The sequence below is a fragment of the Sitophilus oryzae genome, unplaced genomic scaffold (genome assembly GCF_002938485.1).
Source record: "Sitophilus oryzae breed Bouriz unplaced genomic scaffold, Soryzae_2.0 scaffold_1745_pilon_pilon, whole genome shotgun sequence".
NCBI lineage: Eukaryota > Metazoa > Arthropoda > Insecta > Coleoptera > Curculionidae > Sitophilus > Sitophilus oryzae.
This window is the reverse complement of record NW_022146441.1, coordinates 3,303,712-3,318,788: the sequence shown is the minus strand read 5'-3', so window position 1 is coordinate 3,318,788 and position 15,077 is coordinate 3,303,712. Positions and strand designations below refer to the sequence as shown.

The 15,077-nt window shown below is 34.7% G+C and overlaps 1 protein-coding gene across 1 annotated transcript in view; it reads left to right on the top strand.

The window, feature by feature from the left end:
* The window catches only part of LOC115882020, a gene marked incomplete at its 5' end in the record, with an annotated part of 64,802 nt that overhangs the window by 16,402 nt on the left and 33,323 nt on the right, over nt 1-15,077 (top strand). Inside the window, 4 exon segments of the mRNA XM_030899834.1 lie at nt 423-701; nt 2,767-3,280; nt 4,042-4,729; nt 4,731-6,507. Coding sequence (XP_030755694.1) covers nt 423-701; nt 2,767-3,280; nt 4,042-4,729; nt 4,731-6,507 — 3,258 coding nt within the window.

Sequence of the window (15,077 nt, the reverse complement as noted above, 5' to 3'; positions counted from 1 at the left end):
CAGAATAGGTATAGCTTATGTTATTAGATTTATTTATTTCAATAAATTTACTTAGAAAAAAAATTAATAAAATCAAAATATTAAGAAGGAAATAATTAAGAATTTACTAAAATTACTAAAATAAAAAATTAAAAGCAACGAAAAAAAAATGGGTAAACATTTTAGTATTTTATCTATAAAACACAATACAGAAGGTTTCAGATTAATACATTCATAGTAATTGAATTCCGAGGTAAACGTCTCTGGGCACTCCACTATATATACATAATATGAAGTTTTTCTCTTAAAATAGGTCCAAGAATCACGCCCTTAATTTTTTTTTTTATTTTATTTTATTTTTTTGTTTTTATTTGCATTTATTTTTTCATTTTGAAAATTACCTTTATTAATAATAATTTTACTTGTTATTAATGATCCTACAGGTTGGAGAAGACCTCCCGATCCGGACCTCCAAGACATTCTCCTACCTGACGGTGAGGACTACCGCTTAGTTTTCGTGAATTCGGACGGTTCCTCCAAGGAAGAAGAGGTGGACGACAACGACAGCTCATCAGCCTCAAGTTTCCCGATCGACGACTGCGACTGGGACTACTTCGAACCCGGTGCCGCAGCCAAAAGCCACCCGGCCATCGGCTGGACATCGCCTTTCGGCTCTCCGACGGTTTTCAGGAAGCGGGGGGCGGTGGGGGACTCTCCCCTAGGTAGGTTATATTTATATAGTCTAATATGTGTGTGTTAGGTAGGCGTAACGTAATCTTGGGGATCGACGACCGTAAAAAATACGAATACGTATAAAGTAGGGAGAGAGAAAACCCACAATCGTCGGTGTTGCATAACGAAGCCGTACTAGTGGTTGGCGAAGCTTATTTACCGGGGCCGGTTGAAAACTGCCAAAAAGTAAGCGCAGGCTATGCCTTGAGATATTCCTCAATGCGTATGGTGAAGAACATGTAGAGTAGAGTGGGTAAAAAAAATCGACTATTTTTTTCCACTTTGTATTTCGTACTAAGCAAAGTAACTAAATAAAGAAATGTTAAATGAAAATTTTGTAATTTCTAGATTTGATACAATCTCATTTTATAGATCTATAAACGCTAACTTGAAAATTAATGTCAAATACCGTATGATCGTATAAAAACGGCGTCAGCGATGGCTATGAAATGAAGATCGCTTTCATTTTATATGTAAAATTATATTGGAAATGTCATCGATCGTCATTTCCAAGCCAACTGGACACCATTTTTTTTTCGATCATACGATATTCTTAAGTATCGCAGTTTCCGCAGATCGGCATCATTAAATAAAACCGAACACATCGTAATTAATTAAATCGAATTGTTTAAGTGATATTTTCAAAAGTCAATAATTCGGAAACGGTCGGTTTAAAGTACATTGTGTGTATCTAGATAGATATCTAGATTTTTGCTTAATAATTTAATTAATTGGAGGGAGAACCGAAATATGGCAATAATATACAGGAGGTTCCATTTAAAAAAATTAAACTTTGATGTGCCACGACTTTATGACCGACCATGTATAGTTAAATGTTTTACCCGGTAATAGATATTTTAAAACCCTATAGCTTTTATATTTATCTTTTTGCGGTACCTCTTATATTTTAGCTAATAATCGACCGTTCCCATACATATCAGCGACTATTAAAATTACATTATACAGGGTGTCATAGAAATAAGTGCAAGTATTTTAAGGTGTGGTAGATCGCGATAAAAGAAACATATTTTCTCTTTATCGTTTTTCAAATAAGTCCAAAATAACGGAGTTCTTTTACTTTGAAAATTTCCAAAAAAAAAAGATTTTGCTACAATTTTGAGAACCTCTGGATCTTTTCTGGATTTTCTTTTTTGTAAATTTAATCTGCTACCTAAATATGTTGCCATATTATGAAGTAATTATTTTTTTTTAATAAAAACTAAAAAAATTTCTAAAAAAATTTCCAAAAAATTTCAAAAAATTCCGAATTTTCGCGAAAAAAACCTCATAGGCGTGTTTCTGGGGTTGAACTATACTACCAGTTAAAATACTTGCGCTTATTTCTGAGACACCCTGTATATTAAAAATTACAATAAAAATTTTTAATTTATATATAACATATAACTTAATTTTAATATAGGTACCTATTTTGTCACAATAAAAAAATATTTATATCAATACCCGATCAAACGTTTATAAAAATAAAACAATTATTGATGTTATTATAAATTATGTATTTTACATGCCTATAAACTGAAAAAAAAACTTGCAAAACAATTCGAATCTTTTCGAGGATTTAGAAAACGAAAAAAAATGCCATTTTTGTTGTCGCAGGTTTGCGTTTTCGGTCGAAAAAGCCATTGCAATTAAATATGAATGATTAAAATAAAATGTACTTGGTAAAATAAATACAAATACACCAGTAGTAATGAGGAAATTGCCAAAGGCAAACACCGAATATTTACAAAACACAACGAAATAAAAATATTGACATATTTAAAAAAAACAAAGGAATATTTGTTAACATTTTAATGACAAACTATAGCGTCTCTAGTGTTTGTTCGCACATTATACCGTTTACTCCTATTATCGCCATTACAGAAAATGTTCTGAAGAAGGATGTTTTGTGAATGTCACTTATATAGAACGATATGAATAAAACGAATTTACTTATCGTGTATCACACCTAGGTAAAAAAAATATATTTTAAATTATCAGCTAACCCACGTATTCATCCATAGACACATTTTGACCTAGTTTTTCTACGGCTTTCAGGTTCCCCTCTGCTGCACCGAAGACCACGGGCCTCGTCGGACGAAGACGGTCCCCCATCCGAGTCACCCGCCAACCCCCTCGGCACCCCGCCTCTGTGTCTCCACCGTAGCGCCATCGGTCGCCAGCAAACAGTCCGAACCAGCCATCCGACCACCGCTTCGACTTGTTGCAAAACGTGCGGCGGCAACAGCGGCGCCCAGTACATTCCTATACCGGTGCCGGTGCCTATACCGTTCCCCGTGCCCTGGAACAACCAGGGTAGTACAGGGGGGGAGGTGAAGGTACCCCTGTACCGGCCTATGCCTGACTTGGGGGCCAGAGGTGCGGAGTTCTGGCAGTACTTGAGTCAGATGCCCGGGTTCCCGTGGGGGTTCTTGGAGAAGCCGATGATCGGAGAGAAGGAAGGGGAGGATAAAGGGAAAAGTGGGGATGAAGAGGGGGTGGAGAATGAGGAAGAGGATAATAGAGGGGAAGAGGAGGAAGAGCCTAGAGGACATTTGGAGTGTGAAAATAGGTACTTATATTTTTCCTAGTTCCTTAATAATTGATTTTAAAATTAATTTATTGGATTATTCATGATTTTTTTAGTTTACTTAAAATATTTGGTACTGCCCGGTATTTTTTAAATGATAGCCTTTTGTGAAAAAGTCACTGTCCTATCTAGAATGCGTGAATGAATAATGAATTAAAGAGCAAAATTTTTGATGATTTTAAAAAAATAAACAAAACTACTCTCAAGTTCCTTTTTTTTCTAAATGGTTTAGTTACAAAGCTTGTTGCATTTTCTTTACAATCTTTTTGCAAATTTTTAAATCGTATTATTTTTTTAGATATTTGTATTAAAAGTAAGCAAATTTTTTGAAATGAAGTAAATTCGATTGTCTTTTATACAAAAAAAAACTTAGTTTTTTACCCAGAATACTTTAGTCTTTAGCAGACACGTTTATTTTAAACGTCTGACTTTGTCTTGTATGTTGTTTGTTTTATACGAAATCGTCCTTAAAAACAACAAGAATATCTGAATATAAAAATTGAAACGTTTACCAATACTACATTGAAACTATACAGGGTGGTCCGAACTGTATTCCAGAAACTTCGGCAGGATATTCTGCAGATGTAACTCCGAAACTAAGCATTTTAGGATATCCATTTATACAAACATTTTTACTGATTTTTATTTGCATAATATGCTGCCGAAGTTTCCGGAATACAGCTCGGACCACCCTGTATATATATTACATGTATGTAATATTTATATTTTATTTTCCGTTTCAGAGGTTCTTCAGCGTCCGAGTCCTCCTCTACCGACTCGAGCGCCGACGAAGGCGACCGACCTCGCGTTCGCAGGGTGTACAACGTTACAGGCCCACCCTCAACCCGCGAAAGCGACGATGCTCTACCCAGCAGCGAGGTTTCCTCCGACGACGATGCCAAATCCTCGGCCGACGAACAGGAACGCGAAGAAGAAGCAGAAGACGAAGACGACACTTCCTCAGGCTCCGCCGACACCGACAGCAACGACACCGGCACCGTTGCCGACCAGAAACCCCGACATTTCTCGCGAGTGTTCGTCGTCAACCACAAAGACTCAAGCGGTAGCGTCACGTCCTCTAACGGCGACACCGACAGTTCCGATAACGATACCGATTTGGAACTGGATTGCAGTGTGGTTTTGACCAATATCAAGCAAATTGATTCGGAGGAGAATGTGGAGGAAGATGGAAATAATGATGAAGTTGTTGGAGGAGGTGCTAGTTTTTTGGGTATTAGATATCTTGGGGAAGATGAAGAGAGTAGAAGACCGGTAAAAGAAATTCGTAGAAGGTCTAGGGCTAGAAGGAAAGGTAAAAAGAGTAAAGTAGAGGAAAATATCGAGAGTGAAACAGAGGAGGAAGAGGTAAAGCTTGCCAAAGAATTAGAGAAGGAACCTAGCTCGTCAAAGGTTGATTTGGAGGAAGCTGAATGAAGTTGCTGGTGAAGGTGCCAGTTTTTTGGACATTGGACATCTTGCGGAGAACGAAGAGAGTAAAAAACCGATCAAGGAAACTCGTAGAAAGTCTAGGACTAGAAGAAAGGGTAAAAATAGTAAATTCGAAGAAAATAACAAGAGTGAAACAGAAGAGATAGAGGTAAAGCTTGCGAAAGGATTAGAGAAGAATATTGAACCTAGCTCATCAAACACTGATTTAGAGGAGAATGTGGATGAAGATCAGAAAATTGAAGAAGGTGCCATTAGTTTTTTGGGCACTAGACATCTTGCTGAGGATGAAGAGGGTAAAAGATCGGTCAAAGAGACTCGTAGAAGGTCTAGGACTAGAAGAAAGGACACAAAGAGTACAGACCAGGAAAATAACGGTGAAACGGAAAAGGAAGAGGTAAAGCTTGCAAAAGGATTAGAGAAGAAACCTAGCTCATCAAACGCTGATTCAGAGGAGAATATAGATGATGATGAGAGAATTGAAGAAGGTGCCAGTTTTTTGGGTACTAGACATCTTGATGATGATGAAGAGGGTAAAAGACCGGTAAAAGAGTCTCGTAGAAAGTCTAGGACTAGAAGAAAGGGCACAAAGAATAAAGACAGCGAAAATAACGAGGGTAAAAAGGAAGAGGTAGAGGTAAAACTTGCCAAAGAACTAGAGAAGGACCCTAGCTTATCAAACGCTGATTCGGATGAGAGAGTGAATGAAAACGAGAACGCTGATGAGGTTGCTAGAGGAGGTGTCAGTTTTATGGAGTATGAAGAGAGTAAAAGTCCGGTCAAGGAGAGTCAGAGAAAGTCTAGGACTAGAAGGAAGGGTACAAAGAGTCAAGTCCAGGAAAATAACGAGAGTGAAACAGACAAGGAAGAAATAACGCTTGCAAAAGAGAAGGCATCTAGCTCATCAAAGACTGATTGGGAAGAGAATGTGAAGGAAGCTGATAACAATGACGAAGATGCTGGAGGTGCTAGTTTTTTGGGTACTAGACATCTTGCAGAGGATGAAGAGAGTAAAATACAGGTCAATGAGAGTTTGAGAAAGTCTTGGGGAAGAAGAAAGGGTAAAAAAAGTAAAGGAGATGAAGGGGAAGAGATAAAGCTAGCGAAAGGATTAGAAAAGAAACCTAGCTCATCAAACTCTGATTCGGAGGAGAATATGGATGAAGTTGAGGGTGCTAGACATCTTGAAGAGAGTAAAAGACAGGTCAACGAGAGTCGGAGAAAGTCTAGAACTAGAAGAAAGGGCACGAAGAGTAAAGTGGAGGAAAATAACGAGAGTGAATCGGAAGAGGAAGAGGTAAATCTTACCAAAGAATTCGAGAAGGAACCTAGCTCATCAAACGCTGAACGGGAAGACTGTGATAACGAAACAAACGAAGTAAGCAACAATAATCCGAAATTTCCGGTGGTGTACTCGTCGAGTCCGGGCCTGAGCGACGTGAGCGCCGAGACGCTGAGCTCCAGCGACGCGGAAAAAGAGCAGTGCGTCGCGACGGGCGAGGGAGAGGAGGCAAGCTGCGTGCGAGAGAGGGAGACGGAGAGAGCCGGTGCGGAGGTGCGCGCAGGTGGTCTTCCGCCGCCGTCAGTGATCGGCGAGCCGTCGAGCGCGCGCCATGGTGTCCGCTACACCAGTCTAGTGATGATAAGGAACGATGAATCGGCGTCGCAACAGGTGAACGTGGTGTCAGCGGCCGCGCGTGACGTCGTGGTGGTGAGGCACACCAACCGCGAAGAGCGCCATGCAACGCGTCCTAGTCCCTTTGGTGAGTACCTCAATACGATAAATAATATTCTAGGTATACTATACAGTGTCGCAGATTATAAGGTTCGCATCATATGGTACATTTTTTACGTATTGGCTTAGGTGAAATTGCTTTGATTTAGAGTAAAAATGACTTAAGGAAATGATACCTGCCTCCCCGGGTATCTGTCAATTTGACATTTAAAATAACAAATTGGTAAAAATGGGTTTGCTGGTAGAATTAACACATAGTTGTCTCTTTTTTAATTTTATATAGGTGTACTATATATTGAACTAAATATATGAATACATACATAGTAATAGTACATACATTGAACTAAATATATGAATACTAGATAAATATTTGAATGACAAACGGACTCCTATCACGAGAATCGGTTGCTATTGGTTAAAAATAATGAAATAAATTGTTTCATCTAGATGATGAAGTTGGGTGAAAATATTGAAATATTTACGCAAAAAGGTTTTTTCGAAATTTGGCCAAGAAACTTATTTTTTAGCCATTTATTACTTTAAATGTCAAATTTGACAGATACCCGAGGACAACAGAGTAAATTTTCTTAATATAATCTATTAACTAAGTCAAATTTCACCTAATCCAATAAATAAAAAAGTTCCATATATTGTGGGGACTTCATATGTGACACTGTCGACTATTTTGATATATGTTTGTAGTAAACAAAGAGAAATAGTATTTTTTTTAGATATTTTATGAAATGTAGTATATTTTACAGTATCCATAATTGAGAAAGTAATAAAAATATTACCATTAAATAATCTGTGTAGGTGTTGTAAACATATTGAATTTGCGACACTGTTTTTTAATCAGTTAACCTAATTAGTTTCTAGTAGTTTAACAATAGAATGACTGTATGTCAATATATTTTTCTAGCCCATTGTAAAAGAAGTAAAACACTTAAATAACAAAATATTTGTTTTGTGTAGATAACCAATGGTTAATACACGTTGACACATTTCCCAGTAACACTTCACTTGGCCAGAAAGTTAGCCAAACAAAAAATACTAAATGTTGCATGAGGTGTAGCCTTTTGACATTCTCAAGAGTCGTTGGAATAAATGAAACATAACTCTCCGCAGTTTATTATCTGATGTTATAACATGATGACATTTAAAGCAAAAAAATACCAAATTCTTACAAAAGTTTCATGATTATAAAATGGATTACTAGTATTTGTAAATATGTGTTGTATCAAATAATACTGTATTTTCCCTTCATGAGTATGAAATTACTATTAACAGATAATAATAATTGGAATCATGTAAGACTTTCATTGTGCAAAACTAAATAGTTACTAGATACTAAATAGTTCATTATTAATTAAATATTTCATTATTTTTTGCAAAATAAATTAATACAAATCTCATACAACTCTTAAACATTCTTCGTCGTCATTTATAAACTTCAAATATCAGAAATAATTATTTATAGAGGAGTTTTTTGAATTTCAACTAAAAATTTACATTCTTTTGTTATTGTATATGTCATACATTCCCGTTTTTTTTTCATTTTGAGAAATATACCGCTTCTTGTGGCATTTTTGCAAATTCTGCTGGTGTTATTTTATTTATTTCCTGTTTTGTACATTTATTTGCCTCTATGCTACATGGTACTTATATACGTATCGTTAGTTATTATAAGAATGGTATTCGCATGGTAACTTCTTTATTATTTAAATCTAGGCCATGTACACGAGAAAGCCGAGGAATTTATTTTTTCTCTCTCAAACAGTGGTTTTGAATTTTGCTGTTTCATTCATATAAATTTTTGTAATGTTCTCTAAATACTGAAGCATGACATTATTAGTTTCAAATAAACTAATGTTATTACACTGAGTGTGACAAAATTCTAAATAATACAAAAGTGAAATTTACCCCAAACATAAGGGTTCTGTTTTTCTTCATCACTTGAGTCATTGATAATTGTTTCATTAGTTCTAAGGATTTTTTTGGGACCTAGTCAACAAAATGTTTTCTGCAACAGATAAATTTAACAGTATACAGTGTAAAGCTCCTCCTACACATCACATTTTACCTGTCAGTCTCGCCGCACAGTGATGCAGAAGTTCCCAAAAGCGGCAGAAAATCAAAAGATCAAAAGTAATTTTTTTTAATTATAATTTCACTCGTATAGTTCCTATATTTTCAGAATCGTGAAGATTTTTGAATGAAAACGGGCCCATTATTAATCCCTGATAAGAAATGTTCGAGCTTGTAAAATTATTAGCTGAAGCTAAAATATTTTGATTAAATTTTGATTAAATAAAATTAGTGCGTTTAACATTGGTGATAAATTAGTTAAAAACTGATGGTACTCTGAGAAAGTACAATGTTTTCAACTGTTTTTCTTCATGGTAATTCTAGTTTTAACTTCCCTTGTACCATAAAAAAAATCAATAAAATCCTTGATGTAATTAAGAACTGCTTAATCTAAAATCACATTTTATGTAAGCTAATACAAAATGCTCCAAATTGCTCCAAAAAAATATGATGTAGGTTACAATTATTAGCCTTTTTCTTCATAACTACGAAGTTTCATGACCAACATTAGCCCACAAATACCCTTTAGGTTGCCTAACTCTCCCGAAAACCATGGTTTAGTTTCCCAAAATAAATTACGTCTGACAGTATATTACTGGGTGTTTCTTAGGTGTAAAATATTGTTGTTGGTTATTTTTAATTAGTTGAAGAAAGAAAACTGTAATATATTTTCTCTTATTCAATTTAATTTTCAATATATGCAGAGTATTCAAATTTAAAAATACTTTTTATTGTGTAATTTTAACTAGCTTTTCCCTGTTAAGCCTAAGTTTTTATTCGTTTTGTGCTTATATGACATTAAATTTAATATTATTAGAAATCTCATTAATTTTGAATAATTATTGTTAATATAAACTAAAAAGACGTGTCAATGTGTCTATCATGCGTCAATATTCATTCAACAACTTTTATCAAGAATGTCAAGCACCTTCTAGATACTAATTTTCTCGGATATAGTAAGAGATCACCAAGACTTCTCCTGTCAAGTAAAATAGAACAGCATCCTGAGGTTCCAAAACTTATTATAGATTAAATTATTATATTTTTTTATCCATTTGCTAAATCCATCTTAAATATATTATCCATCTTATCTAGAAGCTTTAGGATAATTTTTAGTTTCTTTTTCTTGTGTATTAAATTCTTGTAACTAAGTTCTAATTATCATCTAAGTATAATATTTTTACCACAGGTAATTACAGATATTTCTAAATTATAGAACATTTAAAAATATAACTAAAATTAAATGGTTGTAAGTGAACAACTGCTTACATCTAATGCGAAAAGAGCGCTCAGTCTTTTAGATGTTTTGGTGTTACCCTTAATCAAGGGTGTTACTTTCATTAATATCTAATTAAATAAAATATACAGATGTATTTACTTTCTTTTTTTTTCTCGTGGAAACGAATGTCAATATCTTGAATTTAAGTAATACTTATTGGTAACTAGTTCTGAAAAAAGGATTAATTATAGTAAAAACGAAATGCTAATTCTATTGTAAGGAGCTGAAAATAAAACCCTGTATATTTAATAATGTGTTTACACAAACTTTTTTTGATTTTTTAAACTTTACAAAGAATAGAGTATTAAATTAATATGCTATTGAAGACAAAATAATATAATTAAATTTTTTACAACCCATTTTTTATTTTTTACAGCCAATTTAAGTATACACTGTATACATAATTAAATTTTCTGAATTCCAAACATCACTTATACACTTAGAAAACCACATTTAACAAAAATAATTTTAAAAAATGTAGCAGTAAGTTGAGAAATTATTTTTTGCCACTTTTCGCGTTTTCGGCATCACTGTGCGCCGGTCCGTTTTACTTGAACTTAGATAACTAGCTCTATTAACCACACTAAAAAACAATTCAAATAATCTATTTTAAATTTGAAAATGCTTTTAAAAATTCGGACCATTTTACTGGGCTAGGGCGGACATATCCGGTTGATGAGTAACCGACGACAAAAGCTGTGCAAAGGTTCTGGCTATATGGGCAAAGCGGTGCAGCCTTGACATTATGGGTTACGTTACACGGGTTCGCGTTTTCTTTGTCGTTCGCGGTACCACGCTATGGTAATCCGCCGATGGCTGGTACCACGTTGGTTGGTACTCTGCTTGACTACGTCTGCATTTTATGGCTTTCGCAACGTTCTATTCGTCGAGGCGGTCGGTGCGCGATTTTATTGTTTTGGTCGTTTTTTTGCCTTGTGTCGATTCTTTATTACGCTTTCTGCTTTGCGCTCGAGTCTGAGAAATCGGCGACTGAGGAAAGGCATTCTTCGAACTCTATATATAAAGATATAATATAGGGTAGACTCAATGATTTGTTAGTTTTTTTTGTCGATAAAAGTAGTTAATAAATATTTGATAACAAAAATACCAACTACGCTACAGAAACGCCTAAAACAAATTGATGCATCCTAAGTATTTTTGGCAAGTTGTAAATAAAACCGAAAAAAATGCAAGAAATGATACTAATCAGTTAGTTCTAAAGCGGCCCATACATTGTCAAACAAATTGCGCAACAAAGCGATGCGCAACGTTGCTTTGCACAACTGATTCAGCTGTCCATACGCTATTAAACAAGTTGCGCAACAAAGCGATGCGCAACGTTCCGTTGCACAACTGCATCACACATGCACTTAGTAAAATTCTGGACAAACTTTTTATTAAAAGTTGTGCATTATTCGAGAAACAATCATGTCCTAAATTGCCATTGCGTCAATAATTATCGTATATACCCTAGATGATGTCGATCATACCAAAAAGCGAAAAAGAAAACAAAGAATTTGGATGAAAGAATTAAAGAACTAAAATATTGCACAACGAAGTGCAACACACACATACACTACACAACACGCTGCGCAAACAGTCCCGTTGCACAAAAGAATTCAAACATTCTTGGAACTTATCAAACACTTGCGCAACGCATCAAACGTTACCATAAATTGGCAACTCGTTGCGCAACAGCCTGTGTTGCGCAATTTGTTTGATAACGTATGGTAGTGAACATCATAATTGATTGGTTTACTACACGTAACGTGCAGGTATTAGTTCACCAGTGAAAATTGTTCAAAAACAAAAATAAATTCATTATAAATATATAAACAGTTATTATTTACATCAACAAAACTCCCCTCATTAAGAGCACTTAAAGGACAAAAAGGGCCATTACTACCGCTTTCCCGTTCAAAATATTCTAATAAGGTTGCCATTATTTTTTTTTTGCAGCGCCTATTAAATCTAAAAAGGTTCTAAAAAGATCAATGTTCGACTGCAAGGTCTGCTAGTAAAAATGTTTAAGCTTAAAGTATCACAACACAATTAATTTAAACCAAAAACTCGTAATATACAAAACTAAAGTGTCAAAATGAATGACAATGTCAGGAAATAAATAAATAAATGTAGCAACTTGACATTTTTTACAGCGAGAGCTACCACCTTAATCCCTAGCGGGAAATTTAAATTCCAGTTAGTCAGCGCGGCGCCGAATATTTCCATGGTTGGTAACAATGAATTTAAAATTCGGGCCCTCGATTACGTAACTAAAAGTTTAATTGGTATCGCCTATACGTGGGCATCTCTACACCTTCCTTTTTATCCAAACATTTTTTTTTATATATTATTTTCTTTAATCGTCACTTTTTCTTAATAATTTTGTAATTGTCTGTCGTAAAATAACTGTCTGTCATACCTAAATGTATTTTCAAACATTTGGGGACTTGAAATAGAGAATAATGATAGAAAGAGCTCTATAAAAGGAATTACAGGAACTATTAGCATATTTTGAGAATACCGGAAAATATATAGCTATAACCTCGGTTATAAATTTATTATATTATTGTCGTAAAATAAGAAGTAGTTTTATTTCAGTTCATTTACAGGTAAATTTCAAAAAGAACTTCATTGGCGTAGTTCTATGATCCCCATAAAACCATAAAAATAGTGTTAAAGTTAATAAATATATCTATTTACGTTAAAAGCAAGGAAGTTAGGAATTACATAAATTAAAGTTAAATAACAAAAACAGACAAAACATTCTATGATATAAATTTCGCAAATCATGCACTTTATACGTTCCATCGCACATATTTTTGGTCTTGCAGTCTTGCATTGATAAAAAGACAGTCTCACCAAGTCCAAGCACAAATTTTTCACAAAAGAACATGAGACAAACACGTAAGATGAAATTTTAAAAATATCGGATTGACATTTGTAATAAAAATTGAAAGTCATTATGTTTTGAAATGAGAAATCACAGTCTCATCATTTAGGTATCTTTTTTTCCTAAGTAATCAATTATTCATTTGTTTAGGTACCTATTCCCTTTGTTCATCAAGAATGCTAGAAAAATGTTGATTATTAATATCATAATACGAACGATAACAATGACGTATATACAGACCTTGAATTTTTCGTTGTATTTTCTTTTATGTTCTATTTTCTTGATATTTGTAAAACTAAGAATATATGGATAAAGTTGAATGATATTTTGGAATGGAGGATTAAAGAACATTTTAGAAGTTTTAACAAAAAAATTCATACAGACAATATTTACTGTAATAAGATGGTCTATATAATGGGGTCTGTGAAGCAGAGATAAGAAGGCGTATAGCAATGGCTATGATGGGCCTAAGAAAAATATGTGCAGATAGGAACATAACTAAAAACACCAAAAAGACCCTTGTTCGATCTTTGGTGTTCTCCATATTCCTATACGGGTCTGAGTCATGGACCGTCAAGAGCGCTGATAGACACCGTATAGATGCATTTGAGATGTGGTGCTGGAGGAGAATGCTCCGTATCCCATGGACAGCTCGAAGAACGAACCAGTCAATTCTCGATGAACTCGGCATTACAGATCGATTATCCACCATCTGCCGTAGACGCATCCTGCAATACTTCGGTCATATCACTCGCAAAGGTGAAGACAACCTTGAAAAACTCATAGTACAAGGCAAAGTAGAAGACCGATGACCTAGAGGACGATCACCATCAAGATGGCTTGACCAAATAGCAAATATTACAGGTCATCCATTTCAATCAAATCTCCGAAAGGCGGAAGATCGCCAACGGTGGAAGATCAAAATCACCAGCTGCACATAGCCATAATGTCACGATTCTTCAGATATGAAGAGACGACGAAGAAGAAGAAGAAGATGGTCTATTATAGAACATATGTTCTGCTCAAAAATAACGAAGATATGCTGTTCAAATTAAATCTTTTATATGTAAAAAGTATGATATTCTTTTCTAATCTTATCAGTTATACTTTAGTGCCATGTAATCTTTGTTTATACTTCGAATTGATATCATCAAAGATAAAAAGATTAAAATTATTATATTCCTGGAATCAAATTGAAAATCTAACGCAGAATCACAAATGTATTTATCACTATTTCATAACTGTTTGATTTTGCACGATTTTGTCAGTTTCATTAATTACAATATTTTTTAAATCACTGTTAAACTCTAACAATTGAAATACTAACAACTAACAACAAATAAAGACAATTAATAAAGTCTAAATTAAAAGTTTATTAAAAAAACTACTCGAAAAGGTTCTGCCAATCTGAAGAACCTTGATAAAGAGCTATATGGAGGGTTCAGTCTCCAAGTAGCTAGATTTTTTGAAAGGGATAGGACTGGAGAAGGTAACCTTAGGTTCAGAAGGACCACAATACATCTGAAAAGGTAACAGTGGGACAGGCTGATAGCCACCTTGAAGAATCTAATCTAAGGAAGGTAGAAATAGAGAAGTTTTACTGTATTATCAAGGTTACTAGAGGGACATTCGCCAGCCTTGATATTATAGCGGAGGTTTTTGACACCATGGCGTGTCAGGCATATGGTTCCTGCGAAATTCTGCACAAATCGCGTAAAACAAATACGATTAGGTCACCACCTGAAGCTTGTTTATTTATAGAAAGTTATATCGACCTGTGGAAGGGTATAGCGCGTGCGAGAATAACTGGAGCGTTAAAAGAAGCTTGTTTTTTTTTTATAAAAACTAACAAAAAGCCTTTGAAACGCTTTTTATCGTATTAAAAGATGTTCAACAAGTGTCAAATGAAACGCTTATCTTACAGGATGTTCGGATATGCTATAGAAAAGAGAATTCTTAGAAATTAAGTGGGGGAGAGTATATAACTATACCCTGCTGGCAAGCGAAACCTTGGGTCGGCGTTTACATGTATAGGAGTGAATCGCTATGGCGATCTAGTAAGTCGGAGAGAGCAAAAATACGAAGAATTTATTACATAATCACTTAATTTGACGCTAGATTCCATACGTTTGGAAAAATACTTGCCTTCTGTCTTTATTCAGTACATCTTATTTTACTAAGCGTGTTGATCGTACTCTTCGTACACACGAAAATCGGCACCCAAGACCAGAAATGCCGACCCTTAGTTTATGTTTCGTATATTAAATCATACATTATGATACAATTATTGTGACTGAATTATTGTGTTATGTGAGTATGATATTAAACTCTAATATTGAAC